The following is a 21803-nucleotide window of genomic DNA, read 5'->3' as shown; positions in this document are numbered from 1 at the left end:
AAGCCTCAGGTGCCAAAGCCATTCTTCACTGTTGGTGATGGCACTCAAACACCTTGCTGCATCATACTGGATGTTCAAAGGAAACATCCTATTCTTGGACATTTTCACATAGGCCATTAATCTCCAATTGTTGTCTCTAATTGTCAGATGACAATTCTTCGAGTAAAAAGTATATCCTCTCTCCAAAAGTTGACCTAAGCTGATCAGGTTCTGCTTTATGGCTGGGACATAATAGACATTGGCGATGTAGCTGGAATCGCCGTTCTTCAACTTGATTGGGATGCTGCCTTTACCTTTGAATGGAACCTTTGAGGTATCTCCAAAAGTAACTAGACCTTGCTTGGTCTCATCTAGATCACCAAATAACTCTCGGTAGCCGCACATGTGATTGCTGGCTCCAGTATCTAGATACCATATATTTTCCTGTTTCTCGCCAAGTTCTTGTTGGACAAGAAATGCAGCTTCTTCTCTGTCATCCTTCTCTGCATAGTTGGCTTGCTCACGTATCTCCAACGGAGCTTTGCTTTTGCATTCAGTGCTATAGTGCCCAAATTGATTGCAACTATAACATTGGATATTCCTCTTGTCACGGTTATTGTAATCGTCTCCTCTTCCTCTAGGAGTGAATGCTTGTTGTCCTCTACCTCCTCTGGTGGTGTTTCTACCACCTCTTCCTCTAAAGCTTGTATTCCAAGAACCTCTTCCTTGGAATCTCTGGAATCCTCCTCTGGATTGTTGACTTCCTGCTTGAGTGGTATATCCACTTGTTGAAGTCTCCCCTTGCTCATATCTGTTCTTGAGAGACAGCTTTGCTTGTAAGGCATGCTCAATGGCCTTATCTCCATTTCGCTTTACAATCTTCTGCTCATGAGCTTGCAAAGAACTCATAAGTTCATCCACTGTCAACTTGTCCACTTCCTTGGACTCTTCAATAGCGACAACAACAAAATCAAATTTTGGATCTAGGGATCTCAAAATTTTCTCAGTAATTCGAGAATCGACGATGGCTTCTCCATTTCTCCTCATCTGATTGACTATCATCATAATCCTTGTGTGATAATCAGAAATAGATTTCGAGGACTTCATTTGTAATAACTCAAATTCTCCTCATAAAGATTGAAGACGAATCTTCTTGATTCTGTCGGCACCTTTGTATTTTTGTTGGAGAGCCTCCCATATATCATGTGATGTTTCAGCGGAAGCTATGATCTCAAATGTATCTTCATCAAGACCTTGGTAGATGATGGTCTTTGCTTTGTTGTCCTTCTTTCTGTTGACTTTCAGGGCTTGCTTCTATGCCTCTTGTAAAGCATCTTCTTCTTCTTTGGACTCTGGTTCATCATAACCATAGTGTACAATCTCCAAACACTCTTGTGAACCAAGGAATGCCTTTAATCTGATGCACCAACTATCATAGTTGTCTTTAGTCAGCTTCGGGATGAGTGTTTGTGTACTTTCTGTAGTCATTTTGCTCTTGGAATGACTATATCTCCTTCTGGGACTTGAATTTGGCAAAACGAACACTGTAGATCGATCCGGAATGGTCGAAATAGTCAGGAACCGGTCTGACTTTGTAGAAATCAGGTCCGAAAATGGGTGAACCGGTCAAAACACCAATTCTGGGCATCGGGCGGTTCGCTGGGTTGAACCGGGAATATTCTGTGGAATATTCTATCGGCTCGGCTTCGGCTAAGAGCGGCTTCGGCTAAGAGCGGCTCGGCTTGACAAAGGAATATTCTCGGGAATATTCTTCGGCTCGACTGGGGCTCGGCTTGCGGCTCGGCTCGGCTCGGCTTAAACGGCTCAAACATGGTGCGCGTGTGGCTCAGTCGTCGTCTACCTCGGGGCGCGTGGCTGCGCGTGGGCAAACAGTTCCGAATATTCAGGAGGCTCGTGTGGCTCACCCCGGTGTCCGATTGAGCTGATTTTTGTGGCAATGAGTTCGTATGGATGAGCTCTACACGGTGGAATGATCAAAACTTGTTTTTGACAACTTTGAAAATTCAGCTATCTCTGAAAAATACCTCTGTTTTCTGACGAACGGGGCTCTGATACCAATTGTTGGTGGGAGGAACCACTGGTGGTGGCTTTGAAACACTCAAAGGGGATAAAACACAAAGTTTTATTTCAAGAACAAAAACTTACAAGAGCAAAATAAACACAACAAGCTTAACAATACACACCCTCTCTTTCTCTCTAGTGTTTCTCTCTATTCTCTCCACTCTCTCCCAGACAAAATAACATAAGCTTAGCTTGCTATTGATACATGAATTCAAAACAAGAAAATTCAACCTTCAAGTGTGAAGGCGGCTGGCGGCTGTGGCGGCAAACAGCTGGTGGCTGGCGGCTGCGGCTGGTGGCTGGCGGCTGGTCGGTCACAGCTAGTGGCTGGCTGGCCGGTGGTTGCCTTCCTTGACCTTCTAGATTGATTGAGTTTAGTACAACACGCTCTCTTCTCCCTTCATCATCTTCAGAAGCTCGATCTCTCTCGCAATGACTTCCAACGCTCTGCCATTTCATCTTCCTTTAGAAGAGAGACCAAGTAACCACAAGGTTCGAACCTGAAGATCTTCATTGTTGCTCGCTCAATTTCTCTGCCTCCTTTTCTTCCATTCGCACTCCCAGCCTGCTCATTCTTCTTCCAATTTCTTCTCTCCAGTAAAACTATGCCCCGGTGACCAGAGCCTGGCTTTGCTCCAATTCAAAAATTCCTTTCCCATGATGCCTTCTTCTCCATATGGATTTTCATGTTATCCACCCAAGAAAGTGCTGTGGAAAGAGGGTACAGATTGCTGCTCTTGGGATGGCGTGACATGCAACATGCAAACTGGCCACGTAATTGGCCTAGACCTTGGTTGCAGCATGCTTTATGGCACCCTCCATTCTAACAGCACTCTCTTCTCCCTTCATCATCTTCAGAAGCTCGATCTCTCTCGCAATGACTTCCAGCGCTCTGTCATTTCATCTTCCTTTGGTCGGTTCTTGCATTTGACGCATTTAAATCTAAGTTCATCGAATTTTGCAGGCCAAGTTCCCCCAGAAATCTCCCATTTATCCAGATTGGTGTCACTTGATCTCTCTTCTAACTCTGAGGACCTGATGCTGGAACCGATTTCTTTCAACAAGCTTGCTCACAACCTTAACCAGCTGAGAGAACTCTACTTGGGTGGAGTGAACATGTCTTTGTTGGTACCCAGTTCCTTGATGAACTTGTCTTCTTCTTTGTCATCTCTCCGACTCTGGTATTGTGGATTGCAAGGGGAACTCCCTGATAATTTATTTCGCCGATCAAACCTTCAATGGCTCGATTTATGGAGCAACGAAGGACTCACTGGCTCTTCTCCGCAATACAATTTGAGCAATGCTCTTTCGCATTTGGATCTGTCATATACGCGGATCTCAATTCATTTGGAACCAGATTCAATCAGTCATCTGAAGTCTGTGGAGAAGATGTATCTTAGTGGGTGCAATTTTGTTGGCTCGAATCTGGATCTACTTGGTAACCTCACTCAACTCACTGAGTTGGGACTTGCAGGTAACCAGTTGGGTGGTCAAATCCCTTTTTCATTGGGAACACTTGAGCAACTCAAGTACTTGCATCTTGGAAACAATAGTTTTATTGGTCCAATTCCGGATAGTTTGTTTAAACTCACACAGCTTGAGTGGTTGGACCTCTCGTACAATAGACTAAGAGGTCTGATCCCTTTTCAAATAAGCAGGCTTTCAAGTCTAACCGCACTACTTTTATCTAATAATCAACTGAATGGAACAATTCCATCACAAATAAGTAGGCTTTCAGGTTTAATCATTCTCGACTTATCTCATAACTTGCTCAATGGAACAACTCCATCCTCCTTGTTTTCCATGCCTTCATTGCATTTTCTTCTTTTGAACAATAACCTATTGTATGGCCAGATAAGTCCGTTTTGTAATTCATTACAATATATCGATTTCAGTCACAATGTATGGCCAGATTCCACCTTCAGTTTTCAAGCTTGAGGATTTGAGTTCTCTTATGCTTTCCTCCAATGATAAACTGACAGGGAACATCTCCTCTGTCATTTGCGAGTTGAAGTTCCTGGAGATTCTAGACTTGTCCAACAATGGCTTTAGTGGATTCGTTCCACAATGCTTGGGAAACTTCAGTGATGGACTCTCAGTGTTGCATCTTGGTGGCAACAATCTCCACGGCAATATCCCTCCAATCTATTCAGAGGGGAACAGTTTGAGATATCTCAACTTCAATGGCAACAAATTGAAAGGGGTGATACCACCATCCATCATCAATTGTGTGAATTTAGAATTTCTGGACCTCGGTAACAACATGATTGATGACACGTTCCCTTCCTTTTTAGAAACGCTTCCAAAGTTGGAGGTTGTTATTCTAAGGTCAAATAAACTCCATGGTTCTTTGAAGGGTCCAACTGTCAAGGAATCTTTTTCTAAATTACAGATATTTGACCTCTCCAACAACAGCTTGAGTGGTTCTTTGCCATCAGAGTATTTCAACAACTTCAAAGCCATGATGAGCGTTGATCAGGATATGGATTACATGAGGACAAACAATTTATCCACTACTTATGTTTATTCTGTAACATTGGCATGGAAAGGTTTGGAGATTGAGTTTTCTCATATTCAAATTGCCCTCACAACACTAGATTTATCCTGCAATAAATTCACGGGAAAGATTCCAGAGTCCCTAGGAAAGCTTAAATCTCTGATAAAGCTCAACCTTTCTCACAACAGCTTCATCGGTTATATACAGCCATCATTGGGGAATTTAACTAATCTGGAATCGCTGGATCTCTCCTCAAATATGCTTGCTGGAAGGATTCCTCAGCAACTGGTAGATTTAACATTTCTTCAAGTCCTCAACCTTTCGTATAACCAACTTGAGGGAGCCATACCTGTAGGTAGGCAGTTCAACACATTTGAAAATGGTTCATACGAAGGGAACTTGGGATTATGTGGATTTCCCTTGCAAGTAAAATGCAACAAAGGTGAGGGGCAACAACCGCCACCATCAAACTTCGAGAAAGAAGATTCAATGTTTGCAGAGGGATTTGGATGGAAAGCTGTAGCAATGGGTTATGGATGTGGATTTGTATTTGGAGTCTCTATAGGATACGTTGTATTTAGAGCAAGAAAACCTGCATGGTTTGTGAAGATGGTTGAAGACAGTGCACATCAAAATGCAAAACGGCTCAGAAGAAAGAATGCTCCGGCCAGAAATGGTGGAAGACGACACCTGCAAGGTTTTAAAAAATGATTTCTATATATAAATACAAAAAATCGAGTTGCCGCCATTTCGCTCCTTCAAAACCCCCACGCCACAAGCCAAGAAGAGAAGAGAAGAGAAGAAACGTTTCGAGCCAGAACTCTTTCAGGTTAGGGGTTCGTGTCTCTTCAAATTATCACATTTCACTGTTTCCGAAGTAACGTATAAATTTGATTTCACAATAGTAATTGCTGCTGCTTTTCAATTTCGGTAGTCACTTTGCTCACGTTTTAGATCTCCATATGATTTATTTATGTTTATAATCTCTAGTTTCTTTACGAGTATAGGCGTTGATTTGTGATTTTCATTAAGGAGAATGCCAAGGAGTGTAATTTTCACGAAAACTTATCAATTCAATTCCGTTTGTTTACGCGTCTTCTTGTTTTCAAGCCTTTGTTTATGCGTCTTCTTTTTTTCTCGTTTTCCGTTTGGATGCTGAGAAAATTTGAGAATTGGAAAGCGGTTTCAGGAATTTGAATAATAAGACTTCACTTTTGGAACTCGAGAAAATTGGTGGTTTTCATGCAAATTTTGGGTCTGCGCGGACTTTTTGGTTCAGTGCCAAAGTGAGGGTACTCTGGTCATTTTCATGACCTTGACTAATTTTTCGTGATTACTGAGTAACCAGTGCCTTGATCGATATTTAGACACTAGAAAATATACTTTTGTAAAAAAATATAAATATTTGCACAAATTCTGTTTTGACCGTGCATAATGGAATTTACTGGGACTAAAAAATATAAATATCACTCTTTATTTTACAAAACACGAAGCTCTATGATTTTAAAGAATTTACTGGGACTAAAAAATCCAATATATTTTCAGTATTTACAGCAATTGATTTTCGCCAGTGTGATCCAAAACTTCAATTTTTAAAACCATGTGGCTGCATGTAACAGTGATGCAGATTAGTTTGAATTTATGTGTCCACATATATTAATTAACTACATTAAATAAATAAATTTATAAAAATATTAATTTAGCTCAAGATTATCCAACTTGGTTTCATATTTTCTTTATAATATACAGACATGTTTTTGGATTCACTAATAACAAAGGCGATGGACGTAGACCCAACACTTAAAAAACATATGATATGGACTTAGATTATAAGGTTCTTCCATTTAAGTGCCGAGATAGAGCTTTTATAATCTCGAATTTCTTTACTATTATAGGGATTGATTGATACTTTCTTCGATAAGTATTTACAAAGATAGATGTGTTTAATGTTTATTAAAAAATATAGTAAATATTGCTTTTCAAATATATTTTTATTTTTTAAAAATTTATTTTTAACATTAAAATAATGTAAAAACAAAAACTTATAATAATTCAAAGCTAAGAAGAAAACAATCAGAATTTTTCAAAAACAAAATTCAACCACAATTCCAAACCCTTCATAATATTGGCAAGTCTCAAAATCTAATCCTGGAAAATAATAAACATAGGTAGAAACGATTATCTAATTTTTCGTAAAATGAGGTGGCCCTGGTTTCAACGAGGTAAGCACAAAACATCTTCATCCTGGAAATTAAACTTTGTAATTAACTATTTACTAGTATTATTTTTGTATACCTATAATATGAATAATATCTTTTCTAGGAGTTAAAAATAATAATGAAGTAAGAATAAAAGCTGATGGAAATAATGTATATACTATTGGGATATTGCCATTATTGGACAACAACATGTGCAGCCTACTCTAAGAAGAGAGGATTGCCATTGTCAATGGTAGTTGCACCAACCATTGACAAAATAGTGCAACCCATATGTAGCCACCTTTGTTGAAGAAGAGCTGGAGTTGTGGCACCATTCTTGTCTATAAATAGCCAGCAAGAGAGCAGAGCAAGAGAGAGAGATTGTGAGTGTAGTAGAGAGACCAAAAGAGAAAGTTAAGGACTGTAATGGCAGCAGCTGCAAGTGCAACAATGAAAGTTGTGAGTTGAGTTTGAGTGAAGTGAGCCTCCTCCTCCATGTGTATTGTAATCCTTTCTCTAATCTCTAATAATATGAACTCTCTCCCATGGATGTAGGCGGTTTTGCCGAACCACGTTAAATATTGTGTTAGTGTGCTTAGCCTTCTTTGAGCAACTATCAGTACATCACCGGTCCGCGCAATGGGGAGCTGAAATCCCTAACAATTGATATTAGAGCATATGGTTTAAAGTGGTGTTTGATTTTTGCTCAAAAATAAAAGTTGTAAAAATTGTGTTTTGACCACACCACTATGTAGAGGAGGAAGAGACGAAGCCACTGGTAAAAACGGCGTCGAAATCAGACGTCGGAGTAGTCGTCACGCACCGGTGAGGTTGCTGGCCACGTGCACAAACGCGCGCCACGCGTCACACGCGTCTTCTTTGCCTGGATGGGCTGACCTGACCTGAATACCAGATGACTTGACCCATGTGCCAGACCCGGATGGCGTCAGCATGCCCAGTTGGCATGCCATGTCAGCTTCCTGCAAGCGACACGACAACATAGTGGGACCCACCTGCCATGTCATCAGCCGAGTTAGGCCGAGCCATTTGTGATTCAAGCCTAGCCGCGAGCCAAGGGAGAAGATTCTGTGCAGTGAAGTCTACGTGCAACCCGATCTGAGATTGAATTCAGGCCGTTCATCAGGCTAGAATTGTTTTGATCAAATCTTAGCCGTCTAAAATGCGATTTGGACGATTTCAGAGTTGTTTCCAGCTAATTTGATCGTTCTGGATGCAATGGTACGGTCTGATCGTTGAGATTTGTGACCTAAAGTGGTGGTGGTGAATTAACAAAAGAGATTGCCCGATTAGGAGGCATCTGAAGGTCATCATGGTGGTCGATGAAGATGAAGAAGAAGAAGGTGCACATGTTTACCCAATTACATGTGCTGAATTGATTAGTGGGGATTTTTTAGTTGCCTTAAAAGAAGGAAAAATTGGGACACTCTGGACACCCGATCATGTGGACAATTAGAGGTGTAGAGTGAAAACTGATGAAGACCAATCTTGATGAATCTAAGCACTGATAGTCTCGCCAGATGTTGATAAATCATGTATAAAATCAGTATATTCCAGATCACTTGTAAAGGAAAGCCGCAACAACGCTAGCAAATGGTTGTATATATGGAAAGATAGTACGATGGATAGATATGGCCTAAGAAGTTCTGTCAAGGAGATTGGGTTTTAAGCGGGACTAGTGTGACCCCTCCAATCTTTCCTGGGAACTTACTTAGTGGAAGGATTATCCATACGGTACTATTTTCATATATATAGCAGTTTGTAATGAAACGATTGAAGACTAGCAGGATGGCGGCACAAGGGAACAGGTGGGTTCCATATGTTCAAGGATCTAATGGAGTGGTGATTTCTGCAAAGAAGTTAGATTTGGTGACTGTAATTTCTCGAGGGGAGAATTGATGAAGACCTTGATAATGGAAGAGAAATACAGCAAGGAGATAAAGATTGACACCTTATTTTGACTTGGACAGGTGTTGTGACAAGATAAGCTCCTGTCAAACATAAGCAAGGAATAAGAAGAAATCTGGAGAACAGAAATTGCATGAGGGCACATGGAGACTGTGCAAGAGTACCCGTAGGATCCAATGAGGTACTATAATGAGACAACAGGTGCAAGGAGAATAAGTATTCCCAGATGAAGCTCAGAGCAGAGACTATGTAGAAGTTGTATAATAGGAAGTCTCTTGTGCTCTTGATGAAGATAATAAGCAAAGACCTTTCCAATACATGTAAGGATGGAAAGAGAGATGTTGCAGAAGCACCTAATTGAGGGGTGCAAACGCCTGTGATGAAAGGTGAAGACACCAAAGAGAGTTGGTGTAGGTAGAGCTCTCAAGCAGAAAAGCACAGAAGCTCCAAACATAGAAATCGAGGCGGAGGATTGCGAGGAGTATACCGCAACTTTCTCTTTTTATGTAATCAGTGGCAGTAATCTCTCCCATAGTGCATATAGTGGTAGAGAATTTTGGAGCCACTTTGAAACATCTCAGTTGAAAGAGGATGTAATCGCCTATGAAAGGCGAAGACACCTTAGAGAGAAGGTTTATGAGGGCCTTGATATGAGCCTGGATTAGGCCGCCTCATGACAACGGGCGACGACACCTTAGAGAAGGTGTGTGGGCCGTGATAGGAGCCCGAGATCAGACCGCCCCATGATAATGGGCGAAGACACCTTAGAGATGGTGTGAGGGCCTTGATATAAGCCCCAGTTCAGATCGCTGTATGACGACGAGCGGAGACACCTCAGGAGAAGGTGTGTGGGTCATGATATGAGCCTAGTTCAGAACACCCAGAGCCAATGTGATGGCTAGATATGAGTGGACAGGTGTATAGCCAATAAAGTGGCTATGATGAGTATGGAGTCAAATGCAGGATTGACTTTCATGGATATTGCCCTCATGCTAAAGATTAATGAGCTAGAAGATATTTGCCTTGAATAATAAGTGGGTGACTTGTGGAGCATTAAGACGCGGCTGCTATGAAGGACCAGAGGGCATGCACAGGTTTCAGGAACAAGTTGACTCTTGTCAAGGTGGTGAGCTCGGTGAAGGCATTGTAATACTCAAACTATCAAGACATATATGGATTAACCTTTAATGGGCTGCCCCCATAAGTAAAGGTGGAGAGCTACGTGAACTCTTGAGACTAAGAGCGAGAGACTCACGGAGAAGTAAGGTGTGGTTCCTAAGGTGGAACATAGGGCAGACGCAACTCCTAGATGAGTAGACTCTTGGAAGAGTGGTGAGCTTGTGATCATATTAAGATACTCAGATAATGACCGTCGCACTTGGGAATTTCCGTTTGAGGGGGTGTTGTAAGCCTTGGTGTAAGGCTTGATGAATCATTCTGGACCGAGCATGGTTGATACGCTCGAAGGGGAATGTTGTCCCATAGACAAGCGTTAACACTCTTCAGATGTGATGTGGGAGACCATCTGGTTATAGTGATCCTTTTATGTGAGAAAAGGTGTGCTTTGGTGACTCTGGTGATTGAAAGGTGTGGCAAGTACCTGTAAACTTGGTCGAAGATGCTCTCAGAATGGTAAGCTTGGAAGAGCTGCAAGTTGCAAGCTTGTGCTGAAAAAGCAAGCGGACAGTTGCCCCACATAAATATCAAAGGGGGTGATTGTTGGGATATTGCCATTATTGGGCAACAACATGTGCAGCCTACCCTAAAAAGAGAGGATTGCCATTGTTAATGGTAGTTGCACCAACCATTGACAAAATGGTGCAACCCATGTGCAGCCACCTTTGTTGAAGAAGAGTTGGAGTTGTGGCACCATTCTTGCTTATAAATAGGCAGCAAGAGAGCAGAGCAAGAGAGAGAGATTATGAGTGCAGTAGAGAGACCAAGAGAGAAAGTTAAGGGCTGCAATGGCAGCAGCCTTGCTACCATTGCAGCAGCTGCAAGTGTAGCAATGAAAGTTGTGAGTTGAGTTTGAGTGAAGTGAGCCTCCTCCAAGTCTTCGGAACTTGGATGTATGTATAGTATAGATATTGTCCACTCTTCATGTGGTGCTGAATATGGAACTGAAGGTTCACTTGCAAATATTTCCACGCAAGAGTGAGCGTTGGAAACTGATAGGTCGCAGTCAAAGCTATTACAATTGCTAAATAGATAAAGTTCCTTTCGGGGTGAGGATGAACCACAATAATTGATACTCTGAAAATATGCCCCCATTACTACATAATGAAAAGGTTTAAATACATGAAGAAGAAACAACTTTTCCTAAACTTACAACCTCAACTACTTAAAACAAGGAATTCAAATGGCTACGTTAATGAAATAATAGCTAATGACCATGGACCAAGCTTTCCAATGGAATGATGCCAGCAAATCCTCAAGCAACTGGTGTTTTCTCTACATCCCCTGTATGTGGCACATTCTCCTCTGCTTATGGCACGTTCTTCTCCTGCATGAGGCACGTCTTTTGCATTATCCTCAAGCACCTAGTGACTTTTTTGATGGTTTATCAATACCTCCTTCCATCACTGGAACCTTGTCCTCAAGATCCATGTTACCAAACTTTCTATAATGGTCTTCTCCTTTGTCTCTTTTTCATCATTCGAATTATAGCTCCTTTCTAACAATAAGAGCCCGTTTGGCTACACGGTTGCGGCTGTGTTTTAATTAAAACGTAGTTTGTAGCCATTTGGTTAAAGAAAAACGTATATTATTGTTCATAGGTTCCACTTGTTTTTCGTGTTGGAAACACAGTTAAAGAAGAGCAAGGATTCCTTGCTTTTCTTGCACTATTCATGTTAATTGCATTGTTCAATAAATAGTGCAATTAACATGAACAGTGTACAGTGATACACTGTTTATGTGAACGGTGGAAGAGAATTGCACTGTTCACTTAAAAATAGTAAAACAGTGCAATTCTCTTGCACTGCGTGAATTTTTTTTTTAGTGTGTTAATTTTTTTAACATTTTTTTTAAAAAAACTAGTTGATAATATTTTATCTAATTTTATTACAAGCTAAAAAATTATGGAAACTGTAGTTCTTGTCGGATGTATTTCATACGTAATAGAATTGTAGATGGTTTCATGGAATAATAAAAAATATTTTATATAAAATATGATTTATTTCATGATATAATAGCAATAGTTAAATCCACAATATTTAAATGAAAAATCATCAATATTAATATATATTTTTAATAGCAATAGTTAAATTCACAATATTTAAATTAAAAAACATCAATATTAATATATATTTTTTAAAATTATTTTATAACAACAATAGTTAAATTCACAATATTTAAATTAAAAATCATCAATATTAATATATATTTTTTAAAATTATTTTATAACCTCAATTTTAAAAGCCTCTTACTTAAACACAAGACACCTTTTAAACTTCTATTCAATCAACCACCCACTTATCCACATTTGAAGGTTTTCGGGTCTCTTTGTTTTGCCTCAACTCTTTCACGACAACGAAAGAAATTCGACCCTCGTAGCTGAATGTGAATATTTCTTTGATATCCTTTTGGCATTAAAGGTTATAAATTACTTGATCTGCAGTCTCATACTGGATTTATATCTAGAGATGTTGTCTTTAATGAATCCATTTTCCCCTTCCACTATTTAAATTTTCCATCTGATAACACTACCTTTATGTTTACTAAACCTTTACTCAACACTTTGACTTTCCTATTGCTGCTTCCAACCCTGATGTTTCTGGTCCATCTCCTTCCACCATTATCACTCAATCAGCAACTGATGATTCTGTCATCTCTACGTCAAACACTACACCGGCCCTCATACCTCTTTCTGATTCCGTTCTTCACAGATCTACTAGGGTCAGAAGAGCACCACAGTATTTGCAAGACTTTCATTACCACTAGTCCTCCCTCTCAATGCCTTCTCATTCACTATCCAAGTGTTCCGCCTTCATCACTGGTAATCCTTATAAACAGTTTTCTCCATCATTTACTGCTTTTTCCACTTCTATTTCCATGCACACTGATTCTACTACATACAAACAAGCCGTGAAACATCCAGGTTGGTGCAAAGCCATGAGTGATGAATTGATTGCCTTAGAACAAAATAAGACCTGGACAGTTACTGATTTACCTCATGGCAAGGTAGCCATTGCTTGTAAATATGTTTACAAGACTAAATTTCATGTTGATGGTAGTATTGAGAGACTAAAAGTTCAACTTGTAGCCAAAGGTTTTTTGCAGCAAGCAAGAATTGACTATACAAAAACTTTCTCCCCTGTCGCAAAGCTTGTCATCGTCAGAGTTCTCCTTTCTCTCGTAGCAATAAAAGGATGGTCTCTTTTACAATTTGATGTCAATAATGCCTTTCTTCACGGTGATCTAGAGGAAGAAATCTACATGCACAAGCCTACTGGCTACTCTGTCGGTGGCCCCAATCAAGTCTGCAGGCTGCTTTAAGAGTTTATATGGACTTAAGCAAGCTTCTTGCTAATGGTATTCCAAACTCTCCCTTTCTCTCATTGCTTTTGGTTTTACACAATCCAAAGCTGACTACAGCCTATTTACTAAAATGGATAACACCTCCTTTCTTACTTTACTGGTTTATGTTGATGACATTATCGTTATTGGTAACTGTTCCTCTTCCATTGCATCACTTAAATCCTTCCTACACAAACAATTTCAAATTAAAGATCTTGTCTGCTTACGATATTTCCTCAAACTCGAAGTTGATAGACCCTTGACAAGTATTCATCTATGTCAAAGAAAGTATGCTCTCGACATCTTGGCTGATTCAGGTACCTTGGCTAGCAAACCTCTCAAATTGCCCCTTGAACATAACTTCAAGCTCAACAAGACTTATAGGGTTCCCTTACCAGATCCCAGCTCCTATCATCATCTCATTGGTCGTATTTTATATGTCACCATCACTAGACCAGATATTTGTTATCCCGTCCAAATCCTTAGCCAGTATATGGACACTCCCACGACTACACATCTCGCAACAGCTCACCGAATCCTTTGTTACATCAAGTCTGCACATTTCCAGGGCATTCTATTGTCTTCTCCTTCACAGATTCAACTCAGAGCCTTTTGTGACTCTGATTGGGCCTTATGTCCTGATACTAGGCGGCCAGTCACGGGTTACTGCATATTTTTTGGCAACTCCCTTATTTCTTGGAAATCCAAGAAACAATCTATCATATCCCTCTCCTCAGCTGAGGCAGAATACCGGTCTATGGCTTCCACTTGCTCAGAACTAAACTGGCTTTGTTATCTCCTTCAAGATCTTCATGTATCTCATCACAACTACTCAAGCTGCTTTGCACATTGCTGCCAATCTGGTTTTCCATGAACGAACAAAACATATCGAATTGGATTGTCATGCCATTCGTGACAGGATACAAGATGGTAGCATCACAACTACTCATGTTGCCTCTCGGTGTCAACTAGTAAACATCTTTACAAAAGCTATTCCTTCTTCTATTTTTCAGACACACTTATCCAATATAGGAATAGTTAATCTCTATTCTCCATCTTGTGGGGGGGTATTAGACACCACACCAAATGCATGCCACTCAGCCAGCACCAAACATGTCATCCAGGACGTTGTAGCCAGCACCAAACAGGACATCCAAGACGTTACAATAAGATTTGCACACCAGCCGCTTGCCACTCTAGTAGCTGCAACAAGATTTGTAAATACAACAGAATAAATCTTTTGCATTCCTTCTCCCATTCTGTTATAAGAGTATAGGACAATATAGTTCGTTAGAGGTTGTTATACTAAGCTATATATACATACAATAGTGCTCATGTAAAGAAAATAGTTGACTGTGAAGTAATTTGATATACAAAGTATTATTTTCTTCCTTCATGTAAATTCTCTCTTCCTTCATCTTTTCATATCATCTTCAGTTTGTATCAATTATCCTCCAAATGGTCAAATAAACCTAAAATTAAACCAAATAAAAATACCTTGAGTTGTAATCTATTATTTCCAACAAGATGAAAGCTTCAAACCACCTATATTAAACTCTATTCTTCAAAACAAATTTATTGACACAAAGATTGATATTTTTATGGCTAAGATGTGACTTCTTGACCACTTTCTCTTTCCTTCTCCTTTTTTCATATGGCTTTCTCTCTCATCTCACAAAACTCAGGGAGTAATTATGGTAAAAATAAAATTTAGAAATAATATATAAAATTAAGAAACTACAGGGATCCAATAATATGTAAATTGAAACTTCAGGAGTTAAAATAAAGTTTTTTATGCTTTGTTAATTGTGTGTTTTGTTTTTTTCTTTAGTCTTTCAAAAAATTTTAATGACCATCTTAAAATATATTTCATAAAGTTATTCTTTAATTTAATTTGGAAGTTTTGCAAATTAACCCTTTTCATACACAAGTTTATGCAAAGTAAAGCAAATTCAAACACATTAAATGATGCTAACATAACTTTGTGATGATAAAATTGAAAAACAATAAATTTTGATAATAAAAAAGGCATTGTTGAAGAAATAGTGTCATCTACAGTTCACTATCTTTGATGCTACAGTGAGTACAATAAAATTGTTGTTCAAGGATTAAGACAACACCTAAGAGGAGGGGTTAATTTTATGTATCATAAAACTATGCAGATAATGCAAATTACTTCAAGTACAATAACTAACAATATAATTAAAGTATTCAAAGTAAAGAGATAATGGAAAGAATTTGTTAACTCATTTTGAACATGGTTTGGCATGCCTATACTCATACCTCATGTACTAACCCATACTTGAGTATTGTATTCATTTGTGAGTCCAAGTTCAAGAGTACAATAGCCACTTAATGAATCCATATCAAGATTTTTACATTACTTGAAGGTATTCTCTCTTCAAGATCTTTTCCATTTGAAGATATGTCATCTTCAAGATTTTTTTTTTCCTTCGTGAAATTACCTCACCAATACTAAGAGTTTTTGTCTAACTCCCAAAGGTTTATTAGGGTGATTTTGTTATCACAACTATCTCTTTCAATAGAATGAATAATATAATTGAAATTCTAATATCTTTATATCTCACAATATAACACCTATATGATTTCAAGGTGCTTAAGTATAGCAAGAATGAGATTAAATACTCTTGTGCTAGATTATGAAGGTTTAATAGCAATATTAAATGATGAAATTGGAAAATAAATTATTCAATTTAAAAAGGAAAATAGACCTAAGTCAACATAGCTAACTTGCAAAACTCGCAACCTAAGTCATGAGACAATGCTAACCCTATAGAAATAATAATAATAAAAAAATATATGAAGATCAATTCTCAATCAACCCAAATTTGAATGATGAAGTTAAAAAAATTAATAAAAAATAAAAAAAATGACATGAGTCAACACGACTAACCTGCAAAACTTGTTATGACTTGGGTCATGAGATCGGGATAATTTTACAGAAACTAAATCAAAATAAATTATGAAATCTAGCACCTCATAAGCCTAATGTAGAGGATAAAATTGAAAGGAAAAAATAAGTTTGAATTTTTTTTAAAAAAAGGCCTAAAAAGTATTGAGGACCAAGGTTAAAAGAGCTTAACATTTTATTATTTATTTATACAGTGAAAAATCAAGTCCTTTTAGTATATGTTAACTATAATTGGAGCCCGCGCTTCGCCATGGGAAAAGACTATTTTGTTTTGTGTAAAAAATAATGTTCAACTACCACAATCATGTTTTAAAAGCTAAAAAAAATATACAACTCGAGTTATAGACCATAGACCTGAGTAGATTTGATAAGATGACTTTAATTCAAATAGACAAAAAAAAAAGACTATAGATGAATCAAATTTAAAAAGAAAAGTGATTAGGATAATCTAAAGAAAAAATATATTTTTTTCAATTGAAATAATATATACATCTTGATTAGTAATATTTTGTTTTTTAAAAAAGTCTTTTTATTCTCTGAATTAATATACTTTGATTTTTCCCTTGTCTATTGTAAACAAAAAATAATTTAAACTATGGGATTATGTATACATAATTGAAATAAAACAAATTGATAAACAAAGTCATCTTCAATCCGCAGCTGTACAGCAAGATAAGTAACCAATAAATCCTTTCAGCTAATATTTCCACACGAGGAGAGGTCCCTTACGTCACTAACACAAATTGTACACCAGTCAACACGTTCTTCTGGCAATAGCTTTATTGAACAGTTACTAGAAAACTGACAAACAATGGAGATTGGAGTTTGTAGGTTCTTGCCCTCAAGATACTGTGGGATTGGTCGTCCTAAAAGGTCTTTCTCTTCCAGCATCAACAAGGGAGAACCAATCTTCATGTGGTGCTGAATATGGAACTGAAAGTTCACTTGGAAATATTTCCACACAAGACTGAGCGTTGGAAACACGGCAGTACTAATTTCCAAAATTGACATTTTTTCAGCAAGTCTTTGTGCTAAAAGATGCAGTTCATGCTCTAATTAGAACTTCCTTTGTAGCTCGTCTGATGGCAGCTGCTCTCGGGGACATCTACCCCGCTATTATTCCTTGCTGGCTTACAAACTTAATACTGATAGATTCTTATTGCTATTATTAGCAAGAACAGGGGACAGCTTACTTGAAGGGTTAAGCAATTTATATGTTTCTCAGAAGAAGAAGAAGCATTTCATAGCTTAGAAAATAGCAATTAATATGTGCTAATAGATACAGTTTGTGCTCTTCCTTTGCAGCTCGTCTGATGGGAAGTGTATGTTGCTGGGGACTTCTGTTAAGAAAGGATCAACAATATCTCATGGTTACGTAATGGATTAGGAAACAAATATGTAAAAATATGCTGTCAAGGATATCTATTCCTATTGTAATTCTTATTCCAAAAATAGCTAAGCACAATCATAGTAAAATACTTGTATATAGCGGCAGCAACAGATTCAATGAAAATAACATTTCTGGCAAATCTTTTCTTTCTCCGTTTTAAATACATGGTATCAGAGCTGGTAACCTAGCTCTCTGCCTCTGTTTCTTGCCTCATTTTTTTTCTCTGCTGATTGTCCACGGTTATGGAGCGCGAGCAATTTTCTAAGGAAGGCAGAAACAATGCCTTCGATCTTTTTTCTCTCCACCAATCTATCATCCGGGAAGCTTGACCGGCGAACCTCGACGCTGACATGTCTTCTTAGTTGTAACGTAGCTATTTCAAAAATGTTTGATTTGATAAACTTGAGAAAACGAGCGTACGTGTGAATAATTTTTTTAAGGTTTTTTTTAATTTAAAAAGTATATTAAAATATTTTTTTAATATTTTTTATTTTTTTAACATCCGTATTCATAACATAAAAAATTAATTTAAAAAATTAATTTTTTTATAAATTATAATTTAACCACAATTCCAAATATATCCTAATATAGAAATTTGAAAGTTGCACTAGGCGAGAATGCGAAAACTTCAGGAGAGTTTTGATTAGCAAAGAAATAAAAAATCACATTTTATAAAATCGAAACAGATTAAAAATCAAAGATCTCTTCACAATGCTATAGTATTAATATTTATTAGGAAAATTCAGAGCAAATATAAAATTGATTATTTAAATATTAGGGAAAAATGCTTTCCGGAAGTCTATATATATAGACTACATTCTAATAGAAGTCTCCCATCAATCCAAGTTTACTTCCACATTTTAATCTCTAAGAAGAGCACTTTTAGGGACTGATGGGATCTTCATTGTTGCTCGCTCAATTTCTCTGCCTCCTTTTCTTCCATTCGCACTCCCAGCCTGCTCATTCTTCTTCCAATTTCTCCTCTCCAGTAAAATTATGCCCCGGTGACCAGAGCCTGGCTTTGCTCCAATTCAAAAATTCCTTTCCCATGATGCCTTCTTCTCCATATGGATTTTCATGTTATCCACCCAAGAAAGTGCTGTGGAAAGAGGGTACAGATTGCTGCTCTTGGGATGGCGTGACATGCAACATGCAAACTGGCCACGTAATTGGCCTAGACCTTGGTTGCAGCATGCTTTATGGCACCCTCCATTCTAACAGCGCTCTCTTCTCCCTTCATCATCTTCAGAAGCTCGATCTCTCTCGCAATGACTTCCAGCGCTCTGTCATTTCATCTTCCTTTGGTCAGTTCTTGCATTTGACGCATTTAAATCTAAGTTCATCGAATTTTGCAGGCCAAGTTCCCCCAGAAATCTCCCATTTATCCAGATTGGTGTCACTTGATCTCTCTTCCAACTCTGAGGACCTGATGCTGGAACCGATTTCTTTCAACAAGCTTGCTCACAACCTTAACCAGCTGAGAGAACTCTACTTGGGTGGAGTGAACATGTCTTTGGTGGTACCCAGTTCCTTGATGAACTTGTCTTCTTCTTTGTCATCTCTCCGACTCTGGTATTGTGGATTGCAAGGGGAACTCCCTGATAATTTATTTCGCCGATCAAACCTTCAATGGCTCGATTTATGGAGCAACGAAGGACTCACTGGCTCTTTTCCGCAATACAATTTGAGCAATGCTCTTTCGCATTTGGATCTGTCATATACGCGGATCTCAATTCATTTGGAACCAGATTCAATCAGTCATCTGAAGTCTGTGGAGAAGATGTATCTTAGTGGGTGCAATTTTGTTGGCTCGAATCTGGATCTACTTGGTAACCTCACTCAACTCACTGAGTTGGGACTTGCAGGTAACCAGTTGGGTGGTCAAATCCCTTTTTCATTAGGAAAACTTAAGCAACTCAAGTACTTGCATCTTGGAAACAATAGTTTTATTGGTCCAATTCCAGATAGTTTGTTTAAACTCACACAGCTTGAGTGGTTGGACCTCTCGTACAATAGACTAACAGGTCTGATCCCTTTTCAAATAAGCAGGCTTTCAAGTCTAACCGCACTACTTTTATCTAATAATCAACTGATAGGACACATCCCATCACTATTAAGTAGGCTTTCAGATTTAAACATTCTCGACTTATCTCATAACTTGCTCAATGGAACAACTCCATCCTCCTTGTTTTCCATGCCTTCGTTGCATTTTCTTCTTCTGAACAATAACCTCTTGTATGGCCACATAAGTCCGTTCCTTTGTAATTCATTACAATATATCAATTTCAGTCATAACAAGTTGTATGGCCAGATTCCACCTTCAGTTTTGAAGCTTGAACATTTGAAAGTTCTTATGCTTTCCTCCAATGATAAACTGATTGGGAACATCTCTTCTGTCATTTGTGAGCTAAAGTTCCTAGAGATTCTAGACTTGTCCAACAGTGGCTTTAGTGGATTCATCCCACAATGCTTGGGAAACTTCAGTGATGGACTCTCAGTATTGCATCTTGGTGGCAACAATCTCCACGGCAATATCCCTTCAATCTTTTCAAAGGGGAACAGTTTGAGATATCTCAACTTCAATGGCAACAAATTGAAAGGGGTGATACCACCATCCATCATCAATTGTGTGAATTTAGAATTTCTGGACCTCGGTAACAACATGATTGATGACACGTTCCCTTCCTTCTTAGAAACGCTTCCAAAGTTGGAGGTTGTTATTCTAAGGTCAAATAAACTCCATGGTTCTTTGAAGGGTCCAACTGTCAAGGAATCTTTTTCTAAATTACAGATATTTGACCTCTCCAACAACAGCTTGAGTGGTTCTTTGCCATCAGAGTATTTCAACAACTTCCAAGCTATGATGAGCGTTGATCAGGATATGGATTACATGAGGACAAACAATTTATCCACTACTTATGTTTATTCTGTAACATTGGCATGGAAAGGCTTGGACATTGAGTTTTCTCATATTCAAATTGCCCTCACAACACTTGATTTATCCTGCAATAAATTCACTGGAAAGATTCCAGAGTCCCTAGGAAAGCTTAAATCTCTGATACAGCTCAACCTTTCTCACAACAGCCTCATCGGTTATATCCAGCCATCACTGGGGAATTTAACTAATCTGGAATCGCTGGATCTCTCCTCAAATATGCTTGCTGGAAGGATTCCTCAGCAACTGGTAGATTTAAGATTTCTTGAAGTCCTCAACCTTTCGTATAACCAACTTGAGGGAGCCATACCTGTAGGTAGGCAGTTCAACACATTTGAAAATGGTTCATACGAAGGGAACTTGGGATTATGTGGGTTTCCCTTGCAAGTAAAATGCAACAAAGGCGAGGGGCAACAACCGCCTCCGTCAAACTTCGAGAAAGAAGATTCAATGTTTGAAGAGGGATTTGGATGGAAAGCTGTAGCAATGGGTTATGGATGTGGATTTGTATTTGGAGTCTCTATAGGATACGTTGTATTTAGAGCAAGAAAACCTGCATGGTTTGTGAAGATGGTTGAAGACAGTGCACATCAAAATGCAAAAAGGCTTAGAAGGAAGAATGCTCCGGCCAGAAATGGTGGAAGACGACACTAGCTACTCAGGGCGGTGTGAGAAGGTAAGTCTTGCTAATGCTTTTAACTAATAGCGTAAATATTTTATTCCATGATCCATCACCAGTTTAGTTAATTAACTTGCTTTGTGGACTAGGTCAATAATGGCAGCAGTCAAGAAGAGGGGATCATCTTCCAGGCTAGTGTAGCTGCTTTTTTTTTTTTTTTTTTACGTTGTGCGTTTGTAATTTTATTTTAATCGATAGATTTATGTTATTGTAAGTTAATGATTTTACCAGAATCATAATAATATAATAACTTATAAGCAAAACCACTAACGAGATCTGATTACGCTCATTTAATTATGATTCATGATTTTTTATTTCCAATAGATCTGATTCCTATCAATTCGCGCAGCAATATATATATATATATATATATATATATATATATATATATATTATTTTAGCAAAATTAAGTCTTTTTTTGTAGCATGTTTTTTGAGGAAAAAAAACTAAAATAAATATTCGTTAAAATTTAAATCATTGGAAGTAAGGAGGAAAAATATATATCTTAAACCTAAACTCTCTTTCCTTGTTAATGTATTTTTTGTTTTATTTTGATGAAAACATATTTTTATATATATAAAAAGCATTGTTTTTAAATAAAATTTTGTAATGATTTGAAAAGCAAGTTTCGATTATAAACATAAAAAATCATGACTTAATAATTTAA

The 21803-nt window shown here is 38.1% G+C and overlaps 2 protein-coding genes and 1 pseudogene across 2 annotated transcripts; all 3 read left to right on the top strand.

Moving 5' to 3' along the window:
• Positions 1–1592: 1592 nt before the first annotated feature.
• Positions 1593–13179, top strand: LOC133702759 (receptor-like protein Cf-9 homolog; annotated as a pseudogene).
• Positions 13180–13291: 112 nt separating this feature from the next.
• Positions 13292–14074, top strand: LOC133702757 (uncharacterized mitochondrial protein AtMg00810-like). The gene has a single exon (XM_062127080.1). The coding sequence runs from the start codon at positions 13292–13294 to the stop codon at positions 14072–14074; it is 783 nt and encodes a 260-aa protein (XP_061983064.1).
• Positions 14075–18378: 4304 nt separating this feature from the next.
• On the top strand, positions 18379–21394 carry LOC133702628 (receptor-like protein Cf-9 homolog). The gene has a single exon (XM_062126933.1). It carries the CDS (start codon positions 18415–18417, stop codon positions 21109–21111), a length of 2697 nt encoding a protein of 898 aa, XP_061982917.1. The 5' UTR covers positions 18379–18414; the 3' UTR covers positions 21112–21394.
• The last annotated feature ends 409 nt before the right edge of the window (positions 21395–21803 follow it).

Source organism: Populus nigra, chromosome 9 (genome assembly GCF_951802175.1).
Source record: "Populus nigra chromosome 9, ddPopNigr1.1, whole genome shotgun sequence".
Lineage (NCBI taxonomy): Eukaryota > Viridiplantae > Streptophyta > Magnoliopsida > Malpighiales > Salicaceae > Populus > Populus nigra.
The sequence above is the reverse complement of the archived record's forward strand: the minus strand, read 5'-3'. Positions and strand labels throughout refer to the sequence as shown.

Coding starts and splice junctions, on each gene's coding strand:
- LOC133702757 (XM_062127080.1), top strand. CDS start 13,292: ATGGATAACACCTCCTTTCTTACTTTACTGGTTTATGTTGATGACATT.
- LOC133702628 (XM_062126933.1), top strand. CDS start 18,415: ATGGGATCTTCATTGTTGCTCGCTCAATTTCTCTGCCTCCTTTTCTTC.